The sequence below is a fragment of the Elephas maximus genome, chromosome 2 (genome assembly GCF_024166365.1).
Source record: "Elephas maximus indicus isolate mEleMax1 chromosome 2, mEleMax1 primary haplotype, whole genome shotgun sequence".
Classification (NCBI taxonomy): Eukaryota; Metazoa; Chordata; class Mammalia; order Proboscidea; family Elephantidae; genus Elephas; species Elephas maximus.
In genome coordinates, this window is record NC_064820.1 from 104,524,633 (window position 1) to 104,540,769 (window position 16,137).

The following is a 16,137-nucleotide window of genomic DNA, read 5'->3' on the forward strand; positions in this document are numbered from 1 at the left end:
AATCTATATAGAGTGGACTGTGTTTGTGGTTATTTTAGATTGCATGGTCAGGGAAGGGCTCTGTGTAGAGGTGACATTTGAGCTTGAGCTGAGACGTAAATAGCAAGACGGAACTAGCAGGCCAAGTAGCAGGCAGAAGGCACAGTTCACGCACGAGGCACATGCAAGAGGAGTGGTTAACGATGCTGGAAGGAACTTGGCGATTTTCAGAAAAGGCATGAGGCACAAAGGCCTGTAATAAGAGCACGGGGAGCAAGAGTAGGAGATGCAGTTCCAGAGTTATGCAAAGAGTTCAGATTTTATTCCATGCGTAAGCGGAGGTTTTGGAGAGGGGGTAGTACATTTAAAAATACAATATTGCAAAAACGCTGCGCACTACAAAAACAACCCGCTATGTACCACAATTTTATTTCTTTGAAATCTAATTTCTAACTCCTGTGCGGGTCAAACGACGCCCAGGTCGTGCCTGTTTGCCCAGGCCGTGCGCACCCTGCTGTCTTGTTCGCATCCAACGCCCTCCTGTTGACAGCCTCGGAGGAGCGTGTGACAGTAGGCAGGCGCAGACCGGCGCAGCGGAGACAAGTCGCTGCAAGGGCCGGGGATATGGGAGGAGGGAGGGGAAGAAGGCGGCGGCCTCCGCCTCGAGGGTAGCAGCGAAGCACAGACGGAGCAAGGGACGAGGAAGCCGCCCAGCTGAGCCTGCCCCGGGGCAACGCGGCCCCTAACGGTTCTGTCTCAGAGGCTTGCCGGGGCTTCCTTGATTTGAAACTGGAAACAATGGTGGCTCAGGGCTGGAAGCCATGGCGCGAGTGCCGGGGGCCTCGGGCGACTACAGGAGTGTCGGCTCCCCGGGCCTAGCGCCCCGCGGCTGGCCCCAGCGTCCGCACTCCCCGGGAGCCGCAGGTGTTGATTTAAGGTCCCCTGGCCGACCCATATCCTGCGGCACGCGCGGCCCCAGGCCGGTCGATCCGCCCCGTGTTTTGTGATCCGACAGCATCGGGAGGCCACGCCCCGAGCCTCCAGCGGAGTACGGCAACCCGGGCGCACCCGGGCCGATGGGGCTTCCCCCCACTTCAGTCCCCTGAGGACCGGCCCTTTGGGGTCGCTCTGCCGCAGGCGGGCAGCCCTTCCGAGACTCGTGGCGCCTGCTCTTTCGGGCCTTGGAGAACTGAGTTCTCCGGGGCCAATCTCCCCAAGGAAACAGAAGCTTAGCCGTCTAGAGAGCGATTCCCGCCCGCTGACTCCCGCTGTCTCTTCTTATCTCGGCTTCAAGGCACCCCCTCAGCGTGACCGCTCCTCATGACGCCTTCCGAATTAGCCACTCCCTCACTCTCCAGCCCACCACCCTGATTTAATTTCACTCTCCAGCCCACCACCCTGATTTAATGTTCTGCGGGGGGGTTTACTCCAGTCTAACTAGTCACCTGGGCTTGTTTATTGTCTCTCTCTGGAACGTACGCTCCACGGGGCAGGGACCATGTTTTTCCGGCGCAATGCTGGATTCCCGGCACATTGGACCGGGCCAGACGCAGTAGGACCTGACATTTGTTGAGCGACTCAACACACTTCTTGTTAGTGGAGAGAGCAGAGTCGCTGGTCCTTCTGGCAGGGGCGGGTCTAGTCTCGGCCCTGCCCCGGCCCCGCCCCCGCCCCAGCTCTAACCTTCTCCTCCCCCGCCTTTCCCCGAAGTCGGCCCCAGCGTGAGCCGCGCTTTTGCCTCAAGCCTCACTGTCTTTTTCTGCAGCCGCCGCGAAAACCCGGAGTGGAGGTTTCGTGGAGCGGCGCTGCCCCTCGCGGCACCTCCCCGGCAGCCCTCGGCGGCCGCGCTGGGCATGCTCAGTCGGCAGGGCCGCCTCAGCTCGCAGAGTAGGAAGCTTGGGCGCTCCAGGTGCAAGGAGCCGCGGTGGGGGGAAAATGGAGCCCTTTACCAATGGTGAGTGAGCGGCCCGAGGCGCCAGGGCGGGGGCTCGCTCTGGCCCAGAGGGTCGTGGGTAACCGGGATACGCGGGGTCGGGCTGCAGTCGCCCCCACCACCAATTTCGCGCGAGGGTTGGGGGCGGCGGAGGGGGACTGTGGGAGGTGCCTGGAGACTCGGCGGTCGGGCAGTGGTCGCACATGGCCGGGGGCTATCTTTGAAGGTCAGCTCCTCCGCCGGCCGGGAGTGGGGGGGGCGCTCGGGTGCGGCCGGGTGGGCTGGCGGACGAACGGCAAAGTTTGGGGTGCTGTGCGCAGAGGAGGGGACAGCGGGAAAGTTGGCAGCCGGTTTTGCCCTCGGCGAGGGCGGTGTCGATCCTGGCTCTTGGGCAGCAAGGGTTAAGCCGCGGCCCCTGCCAAAGCCAACTTCCCTAGTGCGCCGGGAGCTGTCTCCCTGTCCTTCAGCGAGTGGCCGGCGTGACTTCTCCTAATAGGGCGGGGTGGGGATGAGAGGCTTAGTAGATTAATTTAGTGAAAGGAAGGGAAACTTGCGGAAAGGCTTGCTCACCCGTGTCCCATGCCGAGGAGGTGCCAGTCCGCACTGCCATCCTCCTGTCGCCGAGGCTCTCCGCAGGGCGTTCAAGCTTCTTTTCACCGGCTCCCGATGATATCAGTTTCAGTCGAGGACTAATTAAATATCAAGTGTCCGTCACGGTGATACCACGATATTGTTTGAGGCGAGAGTTTACGTAGGTGCCTGCGGGATGCCCTGCAAACAGCTACAGCCCTTTACTGGTGGCGAGAATAAAAACGAGGGCTTTTGTTTGGACTGGAAGTGCTGGAGTCACAAGATAGGGGGGTGAGATATGTAACCATTTCGCGGAGTTGAGTAAATGAATTTCCTTTTAGGATAGAAAGTAGAAAAACTGCCAGCAAGGGAGAATTCACTTGAAAATTTGGAAATTCACCTTATTATTGACAGGTGTTTTCCTGCAGTTGGTCGGTTACTTCAGATAGTTGGATTATAGCGTTAATAGAAGCCAAAGGAAACACTGGTGGCGTAGTGGTTAAGTGATACGGCTGCTAACCAAAAGGTTGGCAGTTCGACTCCACCCGGCGCTCTTTGGAAACTGTGGGGCAGTTCTACTCTGTCCTGTAGGGTCGCTATGAGTCGAAATCGACCCGACGGCATTGGGGTAGAAGCCGAAGTTTTGCTTCCGTTTGGGTGGGCCAGTTCCTACCTGAGAGACAAATATTTTCAGCTATATCCCAAACTCCAGCTTGCATTGAATTTTGTGCTTCCTTCTTGAGGTCAATTGAGTATGCAAACTATTCATTATATTCTCCCTGTCCCTAATTCAGAATGCTTTATTCTGCTTCCATTTTTCTGTCTGTACTGTTTAATTAGACTTAATGAGGATAACTTTAATTTTGAATTCTCTTGCTCATTCAGATTCTGTTTTTAATTACTCAAGTTCTAAGGATAGTCTGGTACAGTTACTCAGAGAATTAAGGACGATTTCAGCGGAAAGGAACCTTAGGGACTTTAGTGTAAAATATGCTTAATGCAAGTAGTTAAGTCTTTGAAATGAATAGTCCAGAGCTTTTTCTTCTATAGGTTTATTCTTTCTTTGAGGTAGAATGCTTGGAGCCTCTGTATCTGTAGGATTTTCAGTGTGAGATTTCATGTAAGTAAAAGGCTGAGTCAAGATTAGGGCTATTTGATTTGGTGAACCTGCCCCTGTAGCATTGAAATACATTCTCAAGTCTTAAATTTCTCATCCCATAGAATATGCTTCTTTAGATGTTAACATTTTCAAAATTTTTACATTTGGGACAGAAACGCAGGTGGCATAGTGGTTAAGTGCTGTGGCTGCTAACCAAAAGATCAGCAGTTCGAATCTACCAGGCGTTCCTTGGAAACTCTTTGGGGCAGTTCTGCTCTGTCCTAGGGTGGTGGAAAAATTCCAGAGAGAACAAAAAAGAAGCAATGCTTCAACTTCCATATAGGAAATTGGATTTCTGATCCTTTCTTACATGTCTTTCAGATTTTCAGTCCATGCTGGAGACACTTTGGCAGTGTATCATCTTAGTTAATGTACTAATCACTACTTGGTGTCTTATCTAGAGTCCTTTAACAAGAAGAATAGAAACTACAACATCTAAAGTCAGTAAGAAATTAGATGTTAGTGATCTGAGGTACTTTTTAGGTTTAAGGTGGACTGAGTATTTCATAACCTTTGAAGTCATAGCTATAGAATTTTCTAAGGTCTTCAGACATGATATGGTGTAGTGGAAAGTATGTTTATCTTGTACATAATCCTTTTGAATACAGAGGATATGTACATGTAATTCTTTTATAGGTCTGGGTGTTCTGGTGCAGAGTATTTCATTATTCATACAATTTATAATTACAGGATTTTTCAGGCTTGGTATTGGCTTAGGTTATACATTCATTATCTTATAATAAAACCTTCACCACATACTTAGACTTTCTCATATATTTCTTTAAGAGATATGTTGGAGCTTAATGAAGAAAGTTTCCGTAATTCAGGAGCACGTATCTTTCAGTTAAAATCTAGTCAGTGGCTTTACCCTCTGGCCTGCACATTCGTAAAGGAGGCAGATTTAGTTTTTTTCTTGTCATTCCTGCCTTCAACATTCACCTGTTCCAGTAGGACTTTCTGCACTTTTCCTGTGTTCTGTCAAAACTTGCTCCTGGTGTGGCCCATTTTTCACAGGCCCTTCTCTGTCTGCTGATAGTGAGTTTATTTGATGAACACCTGTCCAAGGTAACTACTGCTGCAACCCATTTAAAATGCACATCTCCAGAAAGGGCTAAAAAGAAGGACATTATGCCAGGAATTTGGCTCGGGGGATATTTTTGGCCTTGCCCTTGGGAGGGATTGCTGACTGCTGTTCTGAAGATGTGACATCCTGTCTTGTTTTGGATCTTTGGTGCCTTTTTTTTTAATGGGGAGAGAAGTATGCTGACCAGTGCTCATGAGAGGTTTGGCAGTGATGTGTATCCTCGTAAGCAGGTGGAGATGAAACTATTAAGTAGTCATTTTCATATTATAAAAGATTTGATGGCAACGCCCTGGGTCTTTCGATAAAGGTACTGGATTAGGGCAAGTAATTTGATGTCTAACTTTGTTCTTATTTGCATGCAGGGCTGGGATATTTCAGAATAATTTAGGTTCATGTTAAGGAATACGGATGCCAGGGCTCACCCGCAGAATCTAATTTAGTAGAGCTGAGGTTGGGCCTGGGAATCCGCAGTACATGTTGAGGATGCTACGAGTATTCACCAGAAAGGAGCTTTTGGGAAGTTGATCAGGTAAGCAAATTCAGGATTTGGGAAAAAAGCGATAGAAAAGGACTTCTTTTTCTGCTAGTATGTATTTTTTCCCTATACTTTTTAGCTGTCTAATCCAGAGGTTAGAAAAACATTGGTATTTTGAAGTCCTAGAACTAAAAACATAATTTAAACAGTTTGTCATTTTTTCAAATGAGCACAGCCCCCAGGAATCATGTTAGTATCATAGCCCGATGCATACTGTAACAAGAGGGACGTCCCAGTCTCACAGAATTATTTTTGTTTTCAGATTGGTATGCAGTTAAAAGCATTTCCCAACTTCCAAAATGGAAGTCTGGACAAGAATTTAGATATTCATGGTTTGTAAGGCAGTATAAAATTCTGATTTCATCGTTTTGTCTTACAAGTAAGTTGTCATATAGGTATGCATTTCTTAAAAATTTTTAGCATCATCATCTGTCAAAAATGTGACCTTAACACATTTTTGTTTATGTATTTTTTCTTATGTTATATTTTACCACGTTGAGAGAAAACCTTTAAGAAATGGAAGATCGTTGTTTCTCTGTGTGATGAAATAGAAATTCTGTTTTTATCCTTCTGTAGAGTTTTTTATTTCACCTAGGGGGAGTTAGACTATATAGGAATTGAGTGTAAGCAGCGATAAAGCCTACTGTTAACATCATTAACAGTCTAAGGTTGAGGCTGTAGGTAGAAACCAATCCAGTTTTTAACTGGAAAGTTCTTTGCTGTTATCAACTTCCAAAAAAGACTGTCTTGAGACCATTGATTATCACTTATCTGTAGATGATCCCTGAGAACTCAGCCTGAAAGATATAGAACTGGAAAGTTTGATCATAAGGAAATTATATTATATACTAAGGTTAAGCAAGGGGTGATTTCTTGCTCAATAATTTAGTCAAACACCATTTTTTGAATGACCACTTAACAGGTAGATTTCTGCCTAGCCACAGTTACAAAAAAACCACAAACCTGTCATCAGTAGTGTTAACCTAATAAGAGAAATGGATCAGAAGAACCTACTTTGGTTTTCACGCTAATATAAAAATATAGAAATGTAGAAGAAGTAAAGAAGCAGTAAAATGGTGTCTAGGACATTATTCTAATCATGAAGAAAATGTATAGAATTATTTTTATAACCTGTTCGTATAGCATCTGCAACCACTGAACCCACATCTCTACTGATTTAGTATGATCTTATTAGGAAAAAACAACGTTTTAACCCACTCTGTAAAAGCATTAAAAAAAAATTGAGATATGGAGGAGTTTGGCCAAGGTTGCTCCAGAAGTTGGGGCAGCCAGAGAAAGGCAGTCTTTTTTTTTTTTTTTTTTTAATTTAATCCCTAGATATGCAGCTTTTCTGAGAGTTCACAAGAAACCAGGAATGGAAATGGAGGGAAGTTTTGGAGCCTTTGTAGTGGTACAGCGTCTTGAATTCATAATGGTGTTTGTAGAGAAGGCTGCTTACTGCTCTGGTGTTTCTGGGCAGTAAATGTGAGTAAGAGTAGTCCGTGTCCCTGAAAGGGTGGTCAGGCTTCCTCATAAAACGTGATCCATTGTCATAATCCATTTGGGATTATTCTGGGAGAAGACGAATTCTGCTACAGTGGAATTTAAAAGGAAAATTGGTGGTGAAGATGAAAAAAAAGTGAAGATTTGGGGCTAAGGGGGGAAGCTCATAGGCACAGAATTTCAGATTATACCTTAAACCTTGCAAGTCTTTGGCTCAGAAATGAGGACCTCAGGCCTAGGTTGGGGCACAGGATACTGTTGTATTTGGTTGAAAGTTAGAGTCAGGGCTGGAGGGGGAGTTGGAAGGTTGGTCTGGTTGGACAAAAGGATTTGGAGGGTGAGGGAATGAATGAGTTAGAGTCATTGCTAGGGTTTTAATCGTACTATCTTCTTTCATCATCAGAAAATTCATAGTCATTTGTAATGTTAGGACTGTTCATTTTTCTGAATGTAGATTTCAGGAGAAAAAAACAAAAAGAAATATAGAGCCATCTGCTTTGTGCAGCCATCCTGGTAAAAGTCACTGTTCTGTATTGCTTTGTTTTGCTTTAATTTTCTATGGATGTTTTTGGCTGAACAATGAGCCAATTAAGATTTTGTTTTGTTTTTAATTCTAACCTTAGCATCTAAATAAGGAGAAAACTAGTTCATTTGCCAAATAAAGAAAACTCAGGCTTCCAAAGGAGCTTAAAAAACAATGGAGAATTAAGTTTGATTGTAGGAGACCCTTTGAAGTTCTTTTCCTTCTAGTGTGTACTGCTTGATGAAGGTCATCCTGGACATTCCTCCCACATATCTCATAAATGCAGTCACGGAAACAAAACTTGAGCCAACTGTCTAAACCTCTCTAGAACGGGGTGGTCCAAAGTCTTCTCTAGTTTTTGGTGCTGTTGGGAAGGCCAAACCATGATCTGGGTAAAGGAAGTTAAAGAAGGCTTCCTGATGTTTCTGTGATGAAAGCTTCTTAAGCTGGGGGAACAGGAGTATGGGGCAGTACAGTGAGAGAAGTGGTATCTCTGTGGTTTAGGTTTGCCCCTTACCTTCCTGGGTCACATAGCAAATTATGATCTGGGTATGTGGTAGTTTCCCAGGTGTCATTAAGGAATTTTCTGGTGGGGAAAGATGCTTCAGGCCATAGTATTTCTTACAGCTGAAGTTTTTATTTTAAAGAGTTTAAAATAATTGCAACAGTATTATACCATTCCAGGGACCTGTTTTGAGGAAAGCTGTATACAAATTAGTGGGCATGATTGAAGAGAGCTAAATATTTAAAAGATTTTTCTTTAAATTGATGTTGGTAGAAAGATTTGGAGACAGAAGTAATGTAATACTTATCTGCTATCCTTTTGTCCCGTAATTGTGAAAAGGCCCTCAATGGTTAAAGTAAGGCAGGCTGCTGTGGCCCTTGGGACCTAGTGGAGGAGCTAAGTATGCCCAGATTTATCAAGATCGCGTCTAGGAGTTTGGGCTGGTCCACCCTTGTTACACTTACTGGCTGTAGTTTCTGTACTCTTTAAACTGGAATGCTAAATGTCTCAGCCAATGGGGCCATTGACATGACATTTCAGTGTCTAGATTGGGTGGCTAGGTTAAGAAGACAACTCAGACTGATTGTAGGTGTATTGGGTATTAGTCTGTGGAAATAAGAAATGTATTGCTCTTTAAAGAGCAGCATCACTACAGGCAAACAGGCTACTGAAAGGCTTGGTAACTTTACAGGTGGAGGAGACAAACAAAAAAAACCAAATGTGTTGCCATTGAGTCGATTCTAGCTCATAGTGACACTATGAGTAGAACTGCTCCATAGGGTTTCCAAGGAGCAGCTGGTGGATTTGAACTGTCGACTTTTTGCTTAGAAGCAGAGTTCTTAACCAGTCTGCCACCAGGGCTCCAGTTAGAGGAAGCACACAAAATAATTCAGTGTATACAGGAGGATGTAGTCTAATTTGGGGATTATTAAATGATATAGTGTGTTGAGTTAGATAGAAATAAGCATGCGTTCACTAAAGCATGGCCAGCTTTGTTCAAGTGCTGTGCTTTGCAGTTGGTACGTGGTTTTATTTTATTTAATTGTTGGGAAATACTGTTGAAATAATAAAGACTTGAAGAATTCATGCGTAGATGCTTTTCTCGGCAGACAATGGAATGACAGCAACTATTGGTAGAAGAAATGTGGTTATTATCCCAGCCTTTTGGGTAATCTTTGCTATTTTTTTTTTTAAATACATTATTGATAAATAAACTGACCTTCACCAAAATAAAACTTGTTGCCTTCGAGTGAATTCATACTCATGGTGACCCTATCGGACAGAGTAGAACTGCCCCACAGGGTTTCTAAGGAGCACTGGTGGATTCGAACTGCTGGCCTTTCGATTAGCAGCCATAGCTTTTAACCACTATGCAACCAGGGTTTCCAGCTGACCCTCAGTCAGTTGTAAATTGATGACAAAGTAATTTCTGTGGAGATTTAAGATTGTCTTATACCTTGTGTTTTATCAGTCAGATAAGTAAATAAGAAAGTATTCCAGAGAATTATCAGCAAAATCATTCTTTGTTCGTATCCATCTCAGATCAAGTCTGGTAAATTTATTCACCAACTGAAGTATTTTCTAACTCATAAGCTTCCTGTATGTGATGAAGAGCTCTTATACAGATTTACTTTGTAAATCCCATTTGGTAATATACATTCTCTGTTAAATCACTCCCAGATATTCATTATAACTTAATGCCATATTCCATTTTGGATGATAAGGAATTATGATCAATTAAAATGTCATTTTGAAACCATAACCAGGTAGTTAATGGATTTAATAATACTTTTTAGCTTTAGATTTTCTAAAGGTATTTGCTTCTATACAGATTTGCTTGAAAATTAGTGAGCATACTTAGACATCATTGACAATTTTGGGCATCATTTACAATTACCTTTTATAACTAAGTCTTTCCAAAAGATGCTATGAGGTTGTTCAAGGACTGTGGGATCTGTTTTACGAGGAAAGAATAAAAAATACTATATACAAAATAAAGATTGTAAGTTCGATTGGGGGACAAGTTTGATACAAATACAAACGTTGTTGTTGCTGTTGTTACCTGCTGCAGAGTTGGCCCCCCACTCATGGCAACCCTGTGTGCAACAGAACAAAACACTGCTGGATCCTGTGCCATCCCCATGATGGGTTGTGGATTGGACTGTTGGGATCCTTAGAGTTTTCACTGGCTGATTTTCAGAAGTAGATTGCCAGGCCTTTTTTCCTAGTCCATCTTAGTGTGGAAGCTCCACTGAAACCTGTTCAGCAACATAGCAAAATGCAGGCCTTCACTGACAGATGGGCAGTGTCTGCCTGTGAGGTGCGTTGACCGGGAATCTAACCAGTTCTCCTGCACGGAGGGTGAGAATTCTACCACTGACCCACCAGTGACCTCAAATATAAACATTAGGATAAAAACATTAGACTAGGAAGAGAAATGGAAAATTGGAGCTAAAATAATTTTATTTTCCTCCACAAGGATATTAGCTAGCTTTTAAATGAGTAAAATGGCGTATCTTTATGTGGATTTTGATCATTGTCATAATGATAAATAGAAGGGTAAAAGAGCCAGATGCTCTCAGTATGCACTCCTGTGCTGTTTGTCTGAATTTTTTAGCCTGTGGAATATCATGTTGTACCTGATGACTTGATGCTTTTCCGGTGTTCTCTAGACAGAGTTTTAATTACAGCATTTTCCTATTGACAGTTTTTTAAAAACTTTTTCATAGGTCCCGGTGGCACAAATGGTTTGTGTTCAGCTATTAAACAAAGGTTGGCGATTCGAAACAACCCAGTGGTGCAGGGAAGAACGGCCTGGCAGTGTACTTCTGTGAGGATTAAAAACCAAAACCAAAACCAAACCCATTGCTGTGGAGTCGATTCCGACTCATAGTGACCCTAGAGGACAGAGTAGGACCACCCCATAGGGTTTTCAAGGAGTGGCTGGTGGATTCAAACTGCCGACCTTTTGGTTAGCAGCCGAGGTTTTAACCACTACGCCACCAGGGTTCCCTGTAAAGATTACAACCAAGAAAACCCAGTGGAGCTCAGTTCTATATTGTGACGCATGGGGCCACCATAAGTTAGAGTCAGCTCACTTGCAGCGAGTTTGGTTTTATACCCATTAAGCAAATAATTTAAACTCAGTACCCATTAAGCAAATAACGCTCCCTAGCATCTGGTAACCACTAATAAACTTCTGTATCTGTGCATTTGCCTATTCTAGATAATATATAAGAGAGATCTTACAATAGTTGTCCTTTCATGTCTGCCTTACTTCACTCAACCTAATGTTCTCAAGGTTCATCCATGTCCTAGCTTCATTTCTCTTTATGGCGAGTAATATTGCATTGTATGTGTACACTACATTTTGTTTATCCCAAATGTGTCTGTTTTGTTGATGGACCACTTGGGTTATTTCCACCTTTTGGCTGTTGTGAATAATGACGCAGTGAACATCGGTGTACAAGTGTCTAGGTCCTTCGTTTGGAGTCTTTTGTGTATATGCCGTGGAGTGGAATTGCTAGGTCATACGGCAATTCTTTAACTTTTGTGAGGAACAGCCAAAGCTGTTTTCCATAGAAGCTGCACTGTTTCACATTCCCACCAGCAATGCGAGAGGGTTCCCATTTTTCCACATCTTCACCAATACTTGTTATTTTCCATTTTTCTGATAATAGCCATCATAATGTATGTGAAGTGGTATCTCATTGTGCTTTTGATTTGCATTTCTTTAATGACATGGCGCATCTTGTGTCCATTAGTTATTTGTATAGCCTTTGATCATTTTATGATTGGGTTGTTTCTCTTTTTGTTGTTGAATTACAAGAGATTTTTAGACATTTGGATCATTAACCCTTATCAGAGATATGGCTCTCTGGTATTTTCTCCCATTCTTTAGGTTGTCTCTTCACTTTTGTACATAAAGATCTTTGATGTACAAAAATTTTAATTTTGATGACGTCCAGTTTATCTTTTTGTTGTTGTTGTTGCTTGTGCTTTTGGTGTCATGTCTAAGAAATCATTATTAAAAACAAGGTCTTGAAGGTTTACCCTAGTCTTCTAAGAATTTTATGCCTTCAGTTCTTATTCTTAAGTCATTGATCCATTTCGAGTTAATTTTCAAATATCGTGTGAGGTACGGGTCCAACTTCGTTCTTTTGAGAGTGGAGATCGAGTTGCTGCAGCGCCATTTATTGAAGAAGACAGTATTTTTTAATGCCTGGTTGGTTGGTAGTATTCAGTGGATATTATTAGTACTTTATAAATTACTGTTAAGTTTTGCATTTTTCTTTAGTTGTGCATTCTAATTCTATTGCAGATAACAACCCAAGAAAGTAAATACAGAAAAAGTATATATAGAGGAAGAGAAAATATTTTACAAAGAAAAAATATTTTTAGATGATGAATGCTTTGGGCTTAATTCTGTTTTATTGGAACCAGAGAGTTCTGGGGTTCAAATCTATCTCCTTCTCTTTTGGTTGTTATTTTCCTATTGGATTACTTTCTTTTTACATCATGTTAACATTTTTTCTTCATCTCTTTTATCAAGGCTAAAAATATAATAAACCAAAATTACTTCCCGTGTCTCGTTACCATCTATTGAAGAGTAGGGAAGGGGGTCAGAGAGGAAGTATTGATTGAAAATTTTAATACAGATTCTTTTTGCCTACTGTCTTAAAATGCCTCAGTTAACATTTTTTTTAATTTGTTTTGTTTTTTACTTATGCCCATTTATCTCTTTTTAAAAAAAAAAGATAATAGTTTTTTAAAGCTATCCCCCCAATAAATACATTAAATAATACTCTAAAATATGCCTTTACTGTATGCTAACTTGTTCCAAACTTTGTTCTTAAAGCTGAAGTACAGATGTGAATGCAGCATGGTTCCTACCCTCCAGGAGTTTACATTGTGGTAGAATTAGTAATGTTTTTAAAAAGATTATTGACATAAACACAAATTAGTATACCCTCTTTGCAATTTGTCAGACCTCAAGAAGCATAGTTACCATCCCACACCTATCCCCTGAAACACATTTGGCTTTGTACTTAACAATTTTAGTTTTGAAAATCTGTTTGTGAATAGATTTCATTTTGTAAGACTACACATAGTGTAACATAATAACGAAGAGCAGTTGAGACTGCTTACATTCACATCCCGGCTCCTCACTCACTAGTTCTATGATTCTTTAATGATATTACCAGGACATCTTAAATTCTTTAATAAAAAAAAAACTAAAATGTGCATAAAAACTCAAAACTTTTTCTGGTATCAGCAGTGGTCTATAGATAAATTGTGATTTGGACATATTCCAGCCACCTTGACATTTTGAAAACTGGGGAAGAAATGGTATTTGTTGTATCTTAATTCTTTACTGAAGGCTTGAGGCTGGTATAGGAGAACTCTCTCCCTTTCAGATTTATTAAAAATTACCGTGAATTTGCAATACTTTCTGAGAAGTATTGTCCAAGAGTTGAATAACTGTTCATTCCTACATCCAATTTAATTCTGGCCAAATGTGTTTTTCTGGTTTCTTCAAGCAGATACCTGATACGCAACACCTTATCATTCATACAAATAGAACTTCTTTCAATTTTAGACCAGGTTTTAAATATATTTTGTCTATTACTAGAGTTGATATAGTTAAGAATTTAAGATCAAAAAGGGGTAGTCTTAATATGAAGGTAAAGAATAAGGGTAATTCATAAACTGGTAACAAGGGCCGTGTTTTAGAGGCGTCAGGAATGCAAATAAACATGTGTATAATATAATGTTTTTAAAATTGTAACTATTTTGTTATGTTTCCTCGCAGGAAGCTTAAGAAGAAGCTAGTTTCACTAGCAAATTTCTATTTCTGCTAGTGACTATGACGCTGTATTAATATTTTTACTAACTGAATGTAACTTGGCAGCAACTTTTGGCTCTGAGAATCCATTATAAATTATGGCAGTTTACCTCCCTATTGCCATCCTGCCAGAAGTCTGGAGTTTTAATTTTTTTTTTCCTCTCAAAGATATTATTTTGAACTTCTGAAACATAAAAGCTAGTAATTTTGGCCAAACAGCAAGGTGAAGAGGTGAAGGATGTGAGAAATGATCCTTTAAGTATTTGGTGGCTAGTGTTCCTAGAAACCTCAGGGTAAAGAAAATTGTAATTTTCCCACAGGAGTAAATTATTTGGAGCCTACTTTCTGCCCAGAGATGTACAAAGAAGCATAAATGACGTTATGAAAGCAGAGGCACCACTTCTTTAGGACTCCATTTTCCTAATGGTCAAAACCACATTTCGGGTTCTATATAAAGGGCGTACATAATTGTTCAGCCAGGAGCCATGAGTTACATACAGCACATAAAAATATAATTCTGTATTTCTGCTAGAGCTGGTACCTAATACAGTGTGTCACACATATTAGGTGCTCAATAAATGTTATCTGAGACTAGTATTACTTCAGTCAACTCCAAAACAAACACTTAAATAACAGTTTTGTTTTGTTTGTACTCTTAGATGTTTTTTTTTTTTTCCTTTTTCAAGGAAAGTTTAATTTAATGCTGCTTTTCCTTTTTTTCTGTAAACTTCCTAGTAGCAAATAGAGTAATTCCAAATCACTTTTTTGAAATACTTTTTTCAGTGTTCATTCAGCTTTCCTTTCTACTGAGATACATTTATTGAGCACTTGTTGTATTCTAGACTGTCATGGATTGAATTGTGTCCCCCCAAAAATATTTGTCAACTTGGTTAGGCCATGCTTCCCAGTGTTCTGTGGTTGTCCTCCATTTTGTAATTGTAATTTTATGTTAAGAGAATTAGGATGGGATTGTAATACCACCTTTACTCAGGTCACCTCCTTGATCCAGTGTAAGGAAGTTTCCCTGGGGGTGTGGCATGTACCACCTTTTATCCCTCAAGAGATAAAAGGGAAGCAAGCAGTGAGCTGGGGACCTCCTGCCACCAAGAAAGCGACACCAGGAGCAGAGCATGTCCTTTGGACCCGGGGTCCCTGAGCCTGAAAAGCTCCTCAGCCATGGGAAGATTGAGGACAAGGACCTTCTTCCAGAGCCAATAGAGAGAGGAAACCTTCCCCTGGAGCTGACGCCTTGAATTTGGAGTTTTAGCCTACTTTACTATGAGGAAATAAATTTCTCTTTGTTAAAGCCATCCATTTGTGGTATTTCTGTTATGGCAGCACTAGATAACTAAGACACAGACCATGTGAATTGTGTAAGGAAAACAGTGATAAATAAGACACAGTCTTGTTTGTTTGAGGGTAAGGAAGATAATGGTTGAGGGGGCTGTCTCCTACACTGAAGCATTTTCAAAATTCAAAATGACCCAGCATTTTCCTTTGTTTTTTTCATCTTCTGAGCTTATTTTATAGCTAGAGGACTGCTGTGTATTTGAGACCAAAGTGGTGCAGTTAAAAAAGTTTTTCTTCCTGCGGTGCTACAGGGCCTCTGACTGACCTGTCATTAGGGCGCTTTGCCCTTTATTCTTGTTGTTGTTGTTAGTTGCCATCTAGTTGGTTCCTATTCATAGCGACCCTATGTACAGCAGAATGAGACACTGCCCAGTCCTGTGCCATTCTCAGAATCACTGCCATGTTTGAGGCCATGTTGCAGCCACTGTGTCAGTCCATCTTGTTGAGGGTCTTCCTCTTTTTCACTGACCCTCTACTTTACCAAGCAAGACGTCCTTTTCCAGGGACTGACCTCTCCTGATAACATGTCGAAACATGTGAGATGAAGTCTCAGCCACCCATGCTTCCAACGAGCATTTTGTCAGTAGTTCTTCCAAGATAGATTTGTTTGTTTTTCTGGCAGTCCATGGTACATTCAGTATTCTTCACCAACTGTAATTCAAGTGCATCAGTTCTTCCTTGGTCTTCCTTATTCATTTTCCAGCTTTCACATGCATGAGGAGAATGAAGACACCATGGCTTGGGTCAGGCATACCGAAGTGCCATCTTTGCTTTCTAACACTTTAAAGAGGTTTTTTGCAACAGTATGTCATTTGATTTCTTGACCGTTGCTTCCATGGGCGTTGATTGTGGATCCAAGTAAAATGAAATCCTTTACAACTTCAGTCTTTTCTCCATTTATCATGATGTTGCTTATTGGTCCAGTTGTGAGGATTTTTGTTTTCTTTATGTTGAGACATAACCCATATTGAAGGCTGTAGTCTTTGATCTTTACCACTAAGTGCTTCAGGTCCTCATTAGAGAGCCACAAAAAACAATTCCCAGGCCAATTAGATTTGGCTTTAAACAGGAACTTACTAACATTGCATATATTTGGTAAGAAGGCATGAAATGTTCATAGATAAGCTTTCCTGTGACCTTATTGAAAGACT

At 41.7% G+C, this 16,137-nt stretch overlaps 1 protein-coding gene across 1 annotated transcript in view; it reads left to right on the plus strand.

The window, feature by feature from the left end:
* Positions 1-1,750: 1,750 nt before the first annotated feature.
* The window catches only part of LNPEP (leucyl and cystinyl aminopeptidase), a 109,725-nt gene continuing 95,338 nt past the window's right edge, over positions 1,751-16,137 (plus strand). Inside the window, exon 1 of the mRNA XM_049869321.1 lies at positions 1,751-1,933. Within this exon, the coding sequence (XP_049725278.1) occupies positions 1,915-1,933 (19 nt within the window). The 5' untranslated portion in view covers positions 1,751-1,914. The remainder of the gene's footprint in view (positions 1,934-16,137) is intronic.